The sequence below is a fragment of the Rhinoderma darwinii genome, chromosome 9 (assembly GCF_050947455.1).
Source record: "Rhinoderma darwinii isolate aRhiDar2 chromosome 9, aRhiDar2.hap1, whole genome shotgun sequence".
Taxonomy (NCBI): Eukaryota; Metazoa; Chordata; class Amphibia; order Anura; family Rhinodermatidae; genus Rhinoderma; species Rhinoderma darwinii.
In genome coordinates, this window is record NC_134695.1 from 58264658 (window position 1) to 58278494 (window position 13837).

The following is a 13837-nucleotide window of genomic DNA, read 5'->3' on the forward strand; positions in this document are numbered from 1 at the left end:
TCCGTGTTAAACGGACAGGCAGTAATACACTGCAATACAAAAGTATTGCAGTGTATTACAATAGCGATCGGAGAATCGCATATTATAGTCCCCTAGTGGGACTAGTAAAAAAGTGAAAAAAAAGTTTAATAAAGTTAATTTAAAAAAAAATGTGAAAAAAAATGAAAAACCCAGCTTTTCCCCTTACAAACTGCTTTGCTATTAAAAGAACAAAATAAAGTTAAAAAGTTACAAATATTTGGTATCGCCGCGTCCGTAACGACCCCGACTATAAATCTATAACATTATTTAACCCGCACGGTGAACGCCGTAAAAAAAATAATAAAAAACTATGGAAAAATTGCTGTTTCCTGTGAATACTGACTTTAAAAAAATGTAATAAAAAGTGATCAAAAAGTCGCATCTACTCCAAAATGGTACCAATAAAAACTACAAGTCGTCCCGCAAAAAAAAAGCCCTCATACAACCGCATCGGCGAAAAAATAAAAACGTTACGGCTCTTCAAATATGGAGACACAAAAACAAATCATTTTGAAAAAAAAGCGTTTTACTGTGTAAAAGTAGTAAAACATACAAAAACTATACAAATTTGGTATCGTTGCAATCGTAACAACCCGCTGAATAAAGTTATTGTGTTATTTATACCACACGGTAAACGGCGTAGATTTAGGACGCAAAAAAGAGTGGCGAAATTTCAGATTTTTTTCTATTCCCCCCCAAAAAAAAGTTAATAAAAGTTAATCAATAAATAATATGTACCTAAAAATGGTGCTATTAAAAAATACAACTTGTCCCGCAAAAAAACAAGACCTTATACAGCTATGTCGATGCAAAAATAAGGTTATAGCTCTTGGAATGCGACGATTGAAAAACGTAAAAAATAGCTTGGTCATTAATGTCTAAAATAGGCTGGTCATTAAGGGGTTAAGAGCTGTATATACAACTGTAGGATATTGTAGCATGTTTTTAATCAAGATTATTTGCAATGTTGCAACGTAAAAAAAGAAGTGCAGATAATTTCTTGGGACGTATTTGGAGCCGTTTTTCATAGGCTCTATTGAAAACCGCTCCAAAAACGCTGTGAAAATTGCGAGTGGCTTAAAAAACCTCTGAAAATCAAGAGCTGTTTTCCCTTGAAAACCGCTCCCGTATTTTCAGACGTTTTTGAGTTTGTGTGTGAACATAGCCTTAAACAGAGCGCATCTCGTGGTCAGACACCCCGGTAAAGACTAGTTCCACAGATACAGTCTCCAAGATCAACATTTAGGGATAACGGATGACCCCTCCCCCCAACTGCATCTTCATTAATGTTTTTAATAAAATTTCCACAGACTCCAGGATCCAGACGTTTCTATTGAGTTACCTGTCGGCAGGTAACCAGAGATCTGTCCCAGCACTACCCGGCGGGCTAATCCAAATTGAAAAAGAATTGGAAGAGATGGCTGTGAAGTTGGAGCGTCTGGTCAACTACAACAAAATGGTGTTTAGTCCATACTATGACTCGATCCTAAGTAAGATACTAAACAAACCAGAGGTCCAGCCTTGAGCATGCAATCTTTATATTGATTGGGATGAACCGGCAGGAAGCGCCGTTTCCCCTGCTCTCCATTAAATCGCTTTAAATGTACGGGACGTCGTGTTCACACTATGACTTGGTGACACATTCATTTCTCCCACAAGACGCTGAAAATATTGCAGAAAGTAAAAGCTGATCTGCGTGCCTGTCGCCGGTCCCATGTAAATATCATATCACCGGCAGCCATGTTTAGAGCAGACTGTGTGAAGACTACACCGACCTGGGGACTAGTATATGCATCTAGATACTATGAATCCTACGATATATTGACAGTATGCTCCGTCTTCAAATTCCTACACAGATTCATAGTTTCGCACAGCAATGGTATTTTTGCATGCTCTTGGATGCTTTCGTACAGTGGTTGCTATGCAGTGGTCCCCATAGCAACCCCATAAAAGAGAAGTAGTATTCCATTTTAATTGTATTTTAAATGTAAATATACTGTAAGTCAGTTCTGCAGATTTTATTTGGTAATTGTTGCAGGTATAACTTGTATGGAGGATCTCCCAAATAGAAGAAAGAGTATAGGACATTTTTATGAAAGTTTTAGATTTCTTTACAAAGCTTCTCCACCTAAATGTATTGTTAAAGGGTAACTAAACTCTAAAAAACTTTTGATATGTCATAGTGACTTGTCAGATGTTTTGATAGGTGGGGGACCGAGTACTGAAACCCAAACTGATCGCTAAAATGAAACCGCAGTAGCGCCCGGGTGAGCGATGTGTCGCTTAGTTTCTGATCGGCTTTCCTCGGAGCGATGTACGGGCTCAATAGAAAGTCCACACGCTGCTTGTTCGGCTTTCCTAAGAAAGACAATCAGAAACTAAGCGGCACAGCGCTCACCCAAGCGCTTCTTCTACTTCGTTTTAGTGACCGGTGGGGGTCTCAGTGGTCGGACCCCCACCGATCAAAACTTCTGACATGTCAAGTTTTTTCAAAGTTTAGTTACCCTTTAAGAATGTAATCTTTCCATTTATTAACAATTGGTTGTATAAGTGAGGCACTTTTTTGTTTTGTTTTTTCTATAGAAGCTGTAGTTTTTTTTTAAATTTTTTTTAATTTTATTTTATAGGGTGCCTTGAAAAACAAACCCTGATCGCTTGTTTAGAAATGTTTTTGTGATTTTTACATGGTCATCTTTAATTTACTGAATTTTATTAAGCGCACTTGTTTGTTTAATAAAGTAAACAGCATCTTCCCCCCCCCCCCCTCTCAACTCGTCAATTTTTTATTTTTTTTTACCTTTTTACATAATGTCAATTACATTTGGAAATTAACGCATACGGTTTGTTATAATTTTGGCTCCGAGCAGACAGCTTAGCTCTGACATTACACCGGGAAGCATGTCAAGACAAAATGTGCAGTTACAGAAACCAGCAAAGCCGGGGAAACACTGGCTGCTCCACATCTAAGGCCTTGTTCACATCTCTGTCAGAGGAGCAGAACAACGAAAATACTGGAAGCGCCAGTTCGGTTGTACCACGGACACCATTCACTCCCGACGGAAGGCATTGACTGCTCTTTTGTTTTCGGTATTTTTGGCCGGGTTTGTGGCAGAGGCCCCTAATGGAGCCTCCAACGCAGATGTGAACCGGTCCTAACACATCTACGGCTGTCTAAAAAGGGATTTGTGTGTTTTTGTAACTATTTATCTAAAGGTACGTTTCAAATATCCAGATAACTTAATCAAAACGTTTTCTGATAAATCTGGACTGTTTTAAACCCATCTTAAAGTCATTTTATTGGTGTCTCTTGAGATTGTGAGGGTATGTTCACACGGCTTATTTACGGACGTAATTCGGGCGTTTTACGCCTCAATTTACGTCCGAAAATGCGGCTCGATCGCGTTGGCAAACATCTGCCCATTCATTAGAATGGGTCTTAAGATGTTCTGTGCACACGGTCATTTTTTTTATGCCCCGCTGTCAAAAGGCGAGGCGTAAAAAAGACGCCCGCGTCATAGAAGTGCCTGTCACTTCTTCAGACGTAAATGGAGCCGTTTACCATTGACTCCATGGAAAACCAGATCCATTTAACGTTCGTAATGGACGCAGCAAAAAGCGCCTCAACATGCCATTACGGCTGAAATTACGGAGCTGTTTTCTCCTGAAAACAGCCCCGTACTTTCAGCCGTTACGGACGCTGCCGTGTGAACATACCCAAAGTGTGATTACAAGGAGAAGAGACATTCATTGCTGCGAAGCGATGGGATGTTGTATAATAAGTCAGTGATTTGTTTTAGGGTATGTTCACACGAGGGCGTCCGTAACGGCTGAAATTACGGGGATGTTTCAGCCTGAAAATTGGAGTCAATGAATAACGGCTCCAATTACGGCCAAAGAAGTGACAGGTCACTTCTTTGACGCGGGCGTCTATTTACGCGCCGTCATTTGACAGCGGCGCGTAAATTACGCCTCGTGTGAACAGACAAACGTCTGCCCATTGCTTTCAATGGGCAGATGTTTGTCAGCGCTATTGAGGCGCTATTTTCGGACGTAATTCGGGGCAAAAACGCCCGATTTACGTCCGTAAATAGGCCGTGTGAACATACCCTAATAAGGAACGTCAAGTTATGTTGTTTTTTTTAGATCCGTAGGATATTAACATTTTTAATTTTACTTTTGAGACACCAGGGGAGTCATTTTTGGTTCTCCTGTTACCTTAAAGTAGTTATGTGGGGACCAAAAATAATTGTCAGTGTAGTCCCTGCAGTATGTGAGTACACTGGCTAATGTACTTTCCGATCCCTGTCGCGCCGATTCTGAGATGTTCATAGATTTTTATAGCGCTGCCGAGGGACCGGAAGTCTAGTTACACAGTCTTCTTTGATGACGATACAACTCTTCGTCATGTGACTGACACCGCTGTACTCTATGTAATCTCTGTACTACTGCGCCTGCTTGTATATAGAGTACAGCGGGGCCGGTCACATGACGAAGAGTCGTATCGTCCTCAGAGAAGACTGTGCAACTAGACTTCCGGTTCCCTGGCAGCGCTATAAAAATCTATGAAAATCTCAATCAGCGCGACGGGACAGGAATGTATATTAGCGAGTGTACCCCTAGGGTGACATATTGGCAGTCTGGAGTGAGGATTCTGTATTCTAAGGGTATGTTCACAAGGCAGCGTCCAATACGGCTGAAATTACGGAGCTGTTTTCAGGAGAAAACGGCTCCTGAATTTCAGACGTAATGGCATGTGCAGGCGTTTTTCGCTGCGTCCATTACGGACGTAATTGGAGCTGTTTTTCCATTGTGTCAATGGAAAACGGCTCCAATTTACGTCTCAAGAAGTAACATGCACTTCTTTGACGCGGGCGTCTTTTTTACGCGCCGTCTTTTGACAGCGACGCGTAAAAAAAATGACCGTCGGCACACAACATTGTAAAGCCCAGTCAAATGAATGGGCAGATGTTTTCCCACGCTTTGGTGCTGTATTTTCGGACGTAATTCGAGGTTAAAATGCCCGAATTACGTCCGTAAATAGGGTGTGTGAACCCAGCCTTAGGGTATGTTCACAAGCTTAGCAAAAAACGTCTGAACATACGGAGCTCTTTTCAAGGGAAAACGGCTCCTGATTTTCAGACGTTATTTAAGCAAACTCGTTTTTCGCGACATTTTTTACAGCCGTTTTTGGAGTTGTTTTTCTATAGTGAATGAAAAACAACTCCAAAAATGTCTCGAAGTGACATGCATTTATTTTTACGGGGTGTCTTTTTACGCGCTGTTTTTTCAAAACGGCCACGTAAAAATACTCCCTGTCGAAACAGAACGCCGCTTTTTCCATTGAAATTAATGGGCAGATGTTTGGAGGTGTTCTGCTTCCGATTTTACGGCCGAAAATAAGCGGCGGAAACCTCCCCGTAATTTCAGCCGTAACGGCATGTGCAGGCGCTTGAACGCCGCGTCCATTACGGATGTAATTGGCGCTGCTTTTCATTGGAGTCACAGTTGTCTTTCAGAAGCCATCGAACAAATGATTCATGTACACATTGCTCTTGGTGCATTTGATATAAGTAAGGCTTCGTTCACATCTGCGTTGGGGTCCCGTTCCGTCTGAGCTTTCCGTCAGGCTTTATTCAGACGAACTTAAAATACGCGCGTGCAACACGCGTGATTTTCACGTGCGTTGCCCGTAGCTATATTAGTCAATGGGGCCGTGCAGACATGGCAGCGTTTTTTGCGCAGCGTTGCTCCGTTGCCAAAAACTCACGACATGTCCGTTGATTCAGCGGTTTCAACGCATCACGCACCCATTGAAGTCAATGGGTGCGTGAAAACCACGCATGTCGAACGGAAGCACTTCCATGCGAACTGCGTGTTTGCGCAACAGCTGTCAAAAGGATGAATGTAAACAGAAAAGCACCACGTGCTTTTCTGTTTCCGAACATCCAAACGGAGTGTCTTTGCGATTAGCGAACCCCGACAACCGAAGCTAACTTCACCGGGTTCGGCCAAACTCGTTTTGGCCGAACCCGGCAAAAAAATTTCCAGTCCGCGACGTCGGGAGACATTCACTGTGCATGGTGCTGAAAGAGTTAAACTGTTTCAGCACCATGGACAGTGACTTACGATCCCAAAATACATGAACCTGTAAAAAAAACCGAAGTTCTAACTTACCGATTACTCCTGTCTCCTTCCTGCAGTCCGACCTCCCGGGATGACACTTCAGTTCAAGTGACAGCTCCAGCCAATCACAGGCCAAGCACAGGCTGCAGCGGTCACTTGGACTGCCGCGTCATCCAGGGAGGTGGGGCCCGATGTCAAGAGAGGCGCGTCACCAAGAACGCGTCACCAAGGCAACGGCCGAGAAGTTCTCGGTAAGTAGGAACTTTATCTTTTTTTTTTTACAGGTTTTTCGCTCTTTCAGCACCTTGGACAGTGACAGGCGTCGACAAGCCTCATCTCTATGATGCCGGCTGCGCGCATCAGACACGGATGACACACGCAGCTGTCAAATGTTTTTTGCGCGCGCAAAACGCCGCGTTCTTTGCGTGCGCAAAAACGCAACGCTCGTGTGAATCCAGCCTTAGAACGGGACCCTGAACAGACACAAACGGAAACCAGAGATTTCCTTTTCCATCACCATTGATTTCAATGGTGACGGATCCGGTGCCCATGGTTTCCGTTGTCTGTTCAAGGTCCCGTTCTGACGGAAAGCTCAGACGGAACGGGACCCCAACGCAGATGTGAACGAAGCCTAAGCTAAAAATGGACTACACTCTGGCAGGGAGTCAAAAAACGAAGTCCTGCTGCTCTGCACAACTCCCTCTTCCAAATCTCTACATAAAAGACTTACCTGTAAATCTTGATGCTAGAGCCTGGCACTGGTGCACTAATTGGTGATGTCCTGGTGGTGCCTATTGATGACGTGTATGTCACCGGCATACTGCAGGGCCTGGTGCACAGGCCAGATGACAGGCCAAACATCTAGACTCTTCATCTGGGTGTCTGAATAATTATTTCTAGCTTTCAAGAACCCTTGAAGAATTATTTTTTTCATCTTGTTGACCATGTAAACCATATTGACCAGAATGTTCTGTCTTCTCTTTGGGTCTTCAGGCTTCTCAATGGTATATTTATGACTTCTGAAAACATTTTGTAATTCCAATGAGTCGTGTCTTCTCATAACATGTCCAAAATCAGACATCGCTTTGTGTTAGGCTTGACTTCCCATCCAAGATATTCCCAAAGTATGAAGACATCAATACTTTGTCTCACTTTTGTATTCTCAGCTTTCACGTCTTGCTTGTTATATTCATGATGTCTGCTTTTTCCCTGCTGTACTTATACTTTAAAGTGTATTTCATTCTGGTTTAAAAATAATCTATATGACTGTTTTGAGTCATTTTTATAAATGCACTGCATTAATTATCTCGTACTGATGAGTTACAGCTTGTATTATACTTAAGAATTGCACAACGTCTGCTGTTTGTCATTAGAAACAGTCAACAAGCTTGTCGACAGACACACCCCTAAATGCTTTGCTGAGCGCCTCTACTGCAGTGAAACTGTTAATTTGTCCTACAGCAGATTACTGAACAGTGCCTGGTGTAAATATTACACATCTCAGAATACACGTGACCAAGACCAGCTCAGAGGTTGAGCCAGAATGAGATTTCACTTCTGAAACCAGCAGAATTGGGAATGCAGCTCCTGTTTATAATATAGGCTGTAACTGCAATATAAGGCGCTGTTCATGCTGCCATCAGAGGCTTGGTTTTGAGCCGCCAGTGGCAGTTTTGTCCAATTTGACGGACAGAATAGTGATACATGCAGCGCTATTTTACTAGTCGAAACCACAGACACCATGACAGAACCCATTGTAAATCAATAGTCTGTCTGGTGCTGTTGGTATCGGTCGCATAACGGATCTGGCAATTCGTCGTGGTTTGTGTTTATAAATGAAAAACCACAATGCAGGTGTGAACAGAGCCTAACTAATACAATGTATTTACAAAGTTCCTGAATATTTTATGTAGAATAATTTTATTCATGAATTTGATGTTCAAATTAGCCTCTGTTTTAATCCAGAATTAAAGGGGTTTTCCCATGAGGGATGTTTGACATATCCACAGGATATGTCAGATAGATAAGGGTCCGACCTCTGGGACTCACCCTTATCGCTAGAACGGGGCCCCCTAAACTCCGTTCTAGGTTTTTGTGCTCTCGCTGACTCCCGGCCGCTTACTGCTTACATGGTCGGGAGTTACAGAAACAGCATAACTCGCTGAGCTACACTGTTTTTGTAACTCCCATAGTCGTGAATGGCAGTTACGGAAGCGGCGTAGCATGCAAGCTCTTCAGTTTCAATTACCACTATTCAGTTCTATGGGGGTTATGGAAACAGCGTAGCTCAGCGAGTTACGCTGTTTCCGTAACTCCCGACCATATAATCAGTAAGCGGCTGGGAGGCAGTGTGAGCACAAAAACCTAGAATGGGGTTTAGGGGGCCCCGTTCTAGAGATAGAGGTGGGGCCCGCATCTATCTGACATAAATGCCTCTGCTAGGAAATCACCTTAGGCTGGGTTCACACCTGCGTCAGTGTTTTTGTGGTTTTACTCCGTCAGAGGAACAGAACAACTGAAATACAGGAAGTGTCAGTATCGTTGTATGACGGACACCACCGGCGGTTGATGGAACCCATAGACTTTAATAGATTCCGTCGGGGTGTCCGTGGTTTAACTAGAAACAATAGCAACTCTTGCTGGTATTTTCGGCCGGATCTGCTGCGGGGCCCCTAACTGAGCCTCCAACGCAAATGAACGAGGCCTTGTATGTGTTCCATCTGCTTATAGACTACTTTGCAATGAATGAGAATGTCGATACGTTGTTTATAGACTGGGATTTAATTTTTACTGCAGTGTAAAGAGTTTATCAATAAACCTGATCATGTGATATGTAAAGCCCAGATCTGTTGTCTTATATTTCACTGTTTGTAATGTAAAAAAGGAGCATTGGCAGTCTGATTGCCCTGGCAGTATGCTTTTTGTTAAAAAAATATATATATATATATATAATCACGACTGATCCTTAATTTCTGGGGGCCCCTAATTGTAGCACTATTGTACAGTTGAGTCATAATTAACAAGAGTGTAGCCAGTTTTACCATTTAATAACCACATATTACACGTTCAGATACTATGATCACATGACAACCCCAAGAGATTCCCAGAAACGGCACCAGGACCAGACCATGGATAAGTAACCCCCCCCAAGCAAATAATGTAGCGTAAAGTAATAGTATAACGTTGCGGCTACCTAACTAATGCTTAGTGATCTGTAGAGTCCCCCCTGCCTCCTGCTTTCGGGCTCCATTTTATCCCCATTTTTATACAGGTCCCTGTGCGACCTTGTGAATGTCACATCAATATTACACATTCCTGTTAAACCGGTTGAAGCCTAACCTCACCTCACCTCAGTAGCTACATTGACATATTGCAGTTATTAGTACATACCATTGTACAATCTGTGTGAAGAGGGTGTGTTGTGGCCCCGTCCCCTGTTGTCTTTATTAGAATCGATCAAATTATACAACTACATTATAACAAGTTGCGATCTGATCGACTATTACAGGTGTAATTGTTAGAAATGTGTAAAACTGCAAAGTATACGATTGCCATTAGTCCCTGGAAAAGGTAACCGCAGATAACATAGAAAATCAGTTCATAGGGTTAATTAGTTAAACGCGTTACTGCAAGACAGATGGGTTGTAGAATTTTAAACGCTGCTCTGCTTAAGGGTGTATTCACATGGTGCGGTTCTGCCGCATGGCCAAAAACTGCATGTTTTTAGTTTTTTTTTTATTCTTTTTTTTTTTCAAATTGCGGTAAAAATGCATGCATCTTTCATGCGTTTTTTTTTTTTAGCCGTGCAGCAAAAAAAGTAGCAAAACCATACCATGTGACTACACCCTAAAGGATTAGGGCCTCATGCACACGATCGTAGCCAAGTGCACGGCCCGTGATTGCCGCACGGACGGCCACGGAGTGTCTCCCGCAATTCACAGACCGTAAAATGACTTGTCTTATCTTTTTGCGGTCTGGGTTTCCGGGTAATGCACAGACCATGGAAACCACGGTCGTGTGCATGAGCCTATATAAACGAATGGGTCCGCAATTCACCTGCAGATTGAATTGTGAACGCAAAAACCCATTCGTGGGCATGAGGTCTAAATATATCACACCCCAAAAATGTCACATTAGGGCAGCTAAAGCGTTACATATAAACACCCGAAAAATGAGCGGGACTCACTGAAGAGCTGCAGTTCCTTAACCGCAACATCCGACACAGTGATGTCCATGCGTGAGCAGCGGTGTCTGGTTCTGCATCTCAGCCCATTCTAATAAACAGGACTAAGGAGCAGTACCAAAGATAGCCACATGGATGAGTGTGTCGCTGTGTCAATACCTGCAGTGACGGGGCTTTGGCTCTCCAGTGAATGTCTCTGCCCCTTCGTTCTACTAAATTAGTGGGGGTCCAGGGGAAGTAGAATTCTTTCCTTAAGTGAGAATACAAGGAGCATCAGCTGCACGCGGCCAAAACTATGCCTGTATGTAGTGGCGAATGACCGCACAAATTTGGCGGTAATACTAATTTTAACGGCTAAATCATGTGCCCATTCGTCACCCATGTGGGTGTGGTTTTGGCCGTGTCCAACTGCCGCTCCGTGTGTTCCCATCCTAGCACTCTCCCATGTAATACATGTGAATGTATGGCACATACTGATACAGAGACCAGCAAAGCATTGCTGATAAACGACAAAAACATTTAGGGCTTGTCCACACAACGGAATTGATGCAGAAAATTTCTGCGGCAATTCGGTTGAAGGTAGAAGACATTCCGCTGCGGAAAAAAAAACACGTTTTTGACTGCAGAAAATGGTGCGTATTTTGCTGCGTTTTTCTCAATGTTGGGAGATGGTGACCGCTGAAAAATGCAGCAATTCAGTCCACTATCCGCAGCAGGAATAGACATGCTGCGGTCCAAAAATTACGCACCACAGGTCAATTTCTGGTCTGAATTGTTACGCGTGTGGATGAAATTTGTTAAATCTCCCCCACTTTGCTGTTACTGTATTTTCCATCCACAATTCCGGACGGAAAATACGCAGCAATTCTGCTACGTGTGGACAAGCTCTTAAAGAGGATCTATCACTAGATCATATAAGTTGACCTGGTTTACTGACCTGAATAGCGCGGTCTTCCTGATTCCAGCGCGGTTTTTCTTTTTTTCCTGGACCCCGTTCTAGAGATATGGCCCCCTGTGGTGTTGGCTCCCTATATGCTAATTTGCTGTAGTTAGCCAACGGGGTGGAGCTATCTTCCCTGCCTCTGATGTTGACCAACCAATCGGCGCGAGGCAACTTGAGGGTAGTACAAGCCACGTTGGCTAACTACAGCAAATTAGCATATAGGGAGCCAAGACAACAGTGGCCGTATCTCTGGAACGGGGGTCCAGGAAAAAAACAACAGCGCTGGAATCAGGGAGACAGCGCTATTCAGGTCGGGTAACCAGTTCAACAGGTCCTCTTTAAAGTCAGCAAATTATTTTATCTGAGTAAAAAAATAAATAGCGCGTCCCTTCAAAATTGTAATTAAATAGACATCACAGCAGAAGAAAGCGAATCCCACATGTAGTATTTATTAAATATTTATTGTATGAAAAAAAGAAGAACCATGTACAAAACAGCCGGTTCTATTAAAAAAAAACAAAAAACACAATAGTGGATTTTGCACGGTTAATTTATTTTTTTCGTTTTTATTTCTGTTCTAGGGTTTTTCCCTGAATTCTTTTGCAGTGCAACACAGACAATACTCGCACTGGACAGATTAAGTTGTGCAATTTACAGAGGGTGCCGAATAAAGTGTTTTATGATGGCGGTACTTTGCTTTCCATCTTACAGTGTTCTTTTAAAATAGCAGCAATTTAAAAAAAAAAAAAAAAAAAAAACCCCTACAAGGCAAAAGGCTGCAGCACCCCCTGGTGTACAAGAATGGAAACCCACTCAGCTGCAAATTTAAAAAAAAAAATTCCCAGTGTCTGGTATTGTGTCACTACTAAAATGAATGAGCCAAGGGATATCAGAGGAAAGTTATGACACTTTTTGAAACTTAAGTAGAATTTAAAAAAAAAATGTTCACAATTATAAGCTTTCCAGTTTTTCTTAAAATAAACCTTTGGAGCCCCAATTGTACATAAAAACACAGATGAGGAAAACCAAGGAATATGTACATTTCTTAGACTCTGTCCTTCCAGAAGAACGGGCCGTTTACTTGTTCTCCTTTGAAATGTTTTTGTTTTTTCATACAGTCACAATCTCACTCTCGAGAGGCTCGTAACAAAATAAGTCGTCCTTAAAGCAGAAGGTTTGAGGCAGAAAGAATACACTGATTGATAAAACGTCTGTTCGTCTCGCGCTAATTTACACCGGTTCACCGAATCCTCTTCTGCTGCCGCGCTCTGTAGATGTCATGGACCGGGGGCACCACGGACCCCTTTTCTTCGTCGTCATCAGAATCTTCGTTGGGTCTTTTAACGGATTTATTGATCAGGGTGTTTGCTTCAACTGGGCCGTTGCCTTCCATTAATAGTTCTGCCTGGCCTCCCGTTATCAATCGGACAGCCTCTTCCACAGCTGCATTGGGAGAGAAAGCGGGATCAATGTTGGCACTGAACAAACTTTCTGCAACGGTTACGTGGTCCTTATGGTGCTGCGGTACAATGTATCCCCCTCTAGAACATAACCCAACCTGAAAAACTTCTACACTTGTTCTCCTGATCTCTGTGAGCCGAGTGTAAACCCAAATATATGATATGGCTGGATTTTTGTGGTCCTACGGCGAAGATTTCTTGATTCAACCCACATCTAACTTTCATTTGTGTGTCACGTTCTGTTTTTTCTGCACTTTGGTGAATTGAGTTGTACGGTCAGGAGGTCATTTATAGGACGTATCCTCACTGTATATACGGGGCAGAAGATGTTACGGCTTGCCCCATATGAGAATTATCTTTCACTGGAACACTTTTTACACCTAGGCCTATAGCATTGACAAATGGGGGGCATCCTCTACGTCTAGAGGAAAGTAGGTTTCCCCCTCATCACAGATGGGGATTCTTTACTGTAAGGGCAGTGAATTTGGAACTCTGCTACAGGATGTTGTGATGGTTGATCATTGAGCAAGTTCAAGGTCGGTCTGGATGCCTTTCTTGATAAATATAATATTACAGGTTAGGAGTACTAGATTCTGTCAAGACTCCTGACAGCCCCGCTGATCAGCTCTTTGAAGGGGCACGTCCCGCTCGTACGACTGCCGCAGCCTTTTCATTGTTTACACGGTTCTCCCCCTCGTTTGTACTTGTACATGAAGTTACATTTGCACCACTATCCCCATTCACTTGAATGGCCATCAATTTTAGAAACCTGAATAACAACTTTCATTTGCCATTGTTAATATATCTCTTGCTCTGGAGGACCCAGGACACCTATATAGTACACTGTGCAATGCTTCGTTTCTGTGGCATCACAGCAATGGAGGTGATCAGTGGCCGTCAGATGATTCTCTGTGATCATATAATTGCGGAGGGACCTCCCGCAGGACAGGTGTGGTCTAAACAGCACAGCACCTTAATATATCATGCAGTGTGTAAAAAATATATATATTTTATTTGACAAAGGAATTGTCTCATGACAGCAACCCCTTGTAATACAACGTATAAGGACTGTTGCATAGGCAATGTAGCTGGTTCGCTTACAACGTC

The 13837-nt window shown here is 42.8% G+C and overlaps 2 protein-coding genes across 3 annotated transcripts in view; one reads left to right on the forward strand and one right to left on the reverse strand.

The window, feature by feature from the left end:
• The window catches only part of TCP11L1 (t-complex 11 like 1), a 31633-nt gene extending 28848 nt beyond the window's left edge, over positions 1 to 2785 (forward strand). The window contains exon 10 of the mRNA XM_075837772.1: positions 1332 to 2785. Within this exon, the coding sequence (XP_075693887.1) occupies positions 1332 to 1546 (215 nt within the window). The 3' untranslated portion in view covers positions 1547 to 2785. The remainder of the gene's footprint in view (positions 1 to 1331) is intronic.
• Positions 2786 to 11715: 8930 nt separating this feature from the next.
• Positions 11716 to 13837, reverse strand: part of CSTF3 (cleavage stimulation factor subunit 3) — a 73789-nt gene continuing 71667 nt past the window's right edge. For both annotated transcript variants that reach the window (XM_075837775.1, XM_075837773.1), the window contains one exon: positions 11716 to 12713. In XM_075837775.1, the coding sequence (XP_075693890.1) occupies positions 12511 to 12713 (203 nt within the window). In that variant the 3' untranslated portion in view covers positions 11716 to 12510. The remainder of the gene's footprint in view (positions 12714 to 13837) is intronic.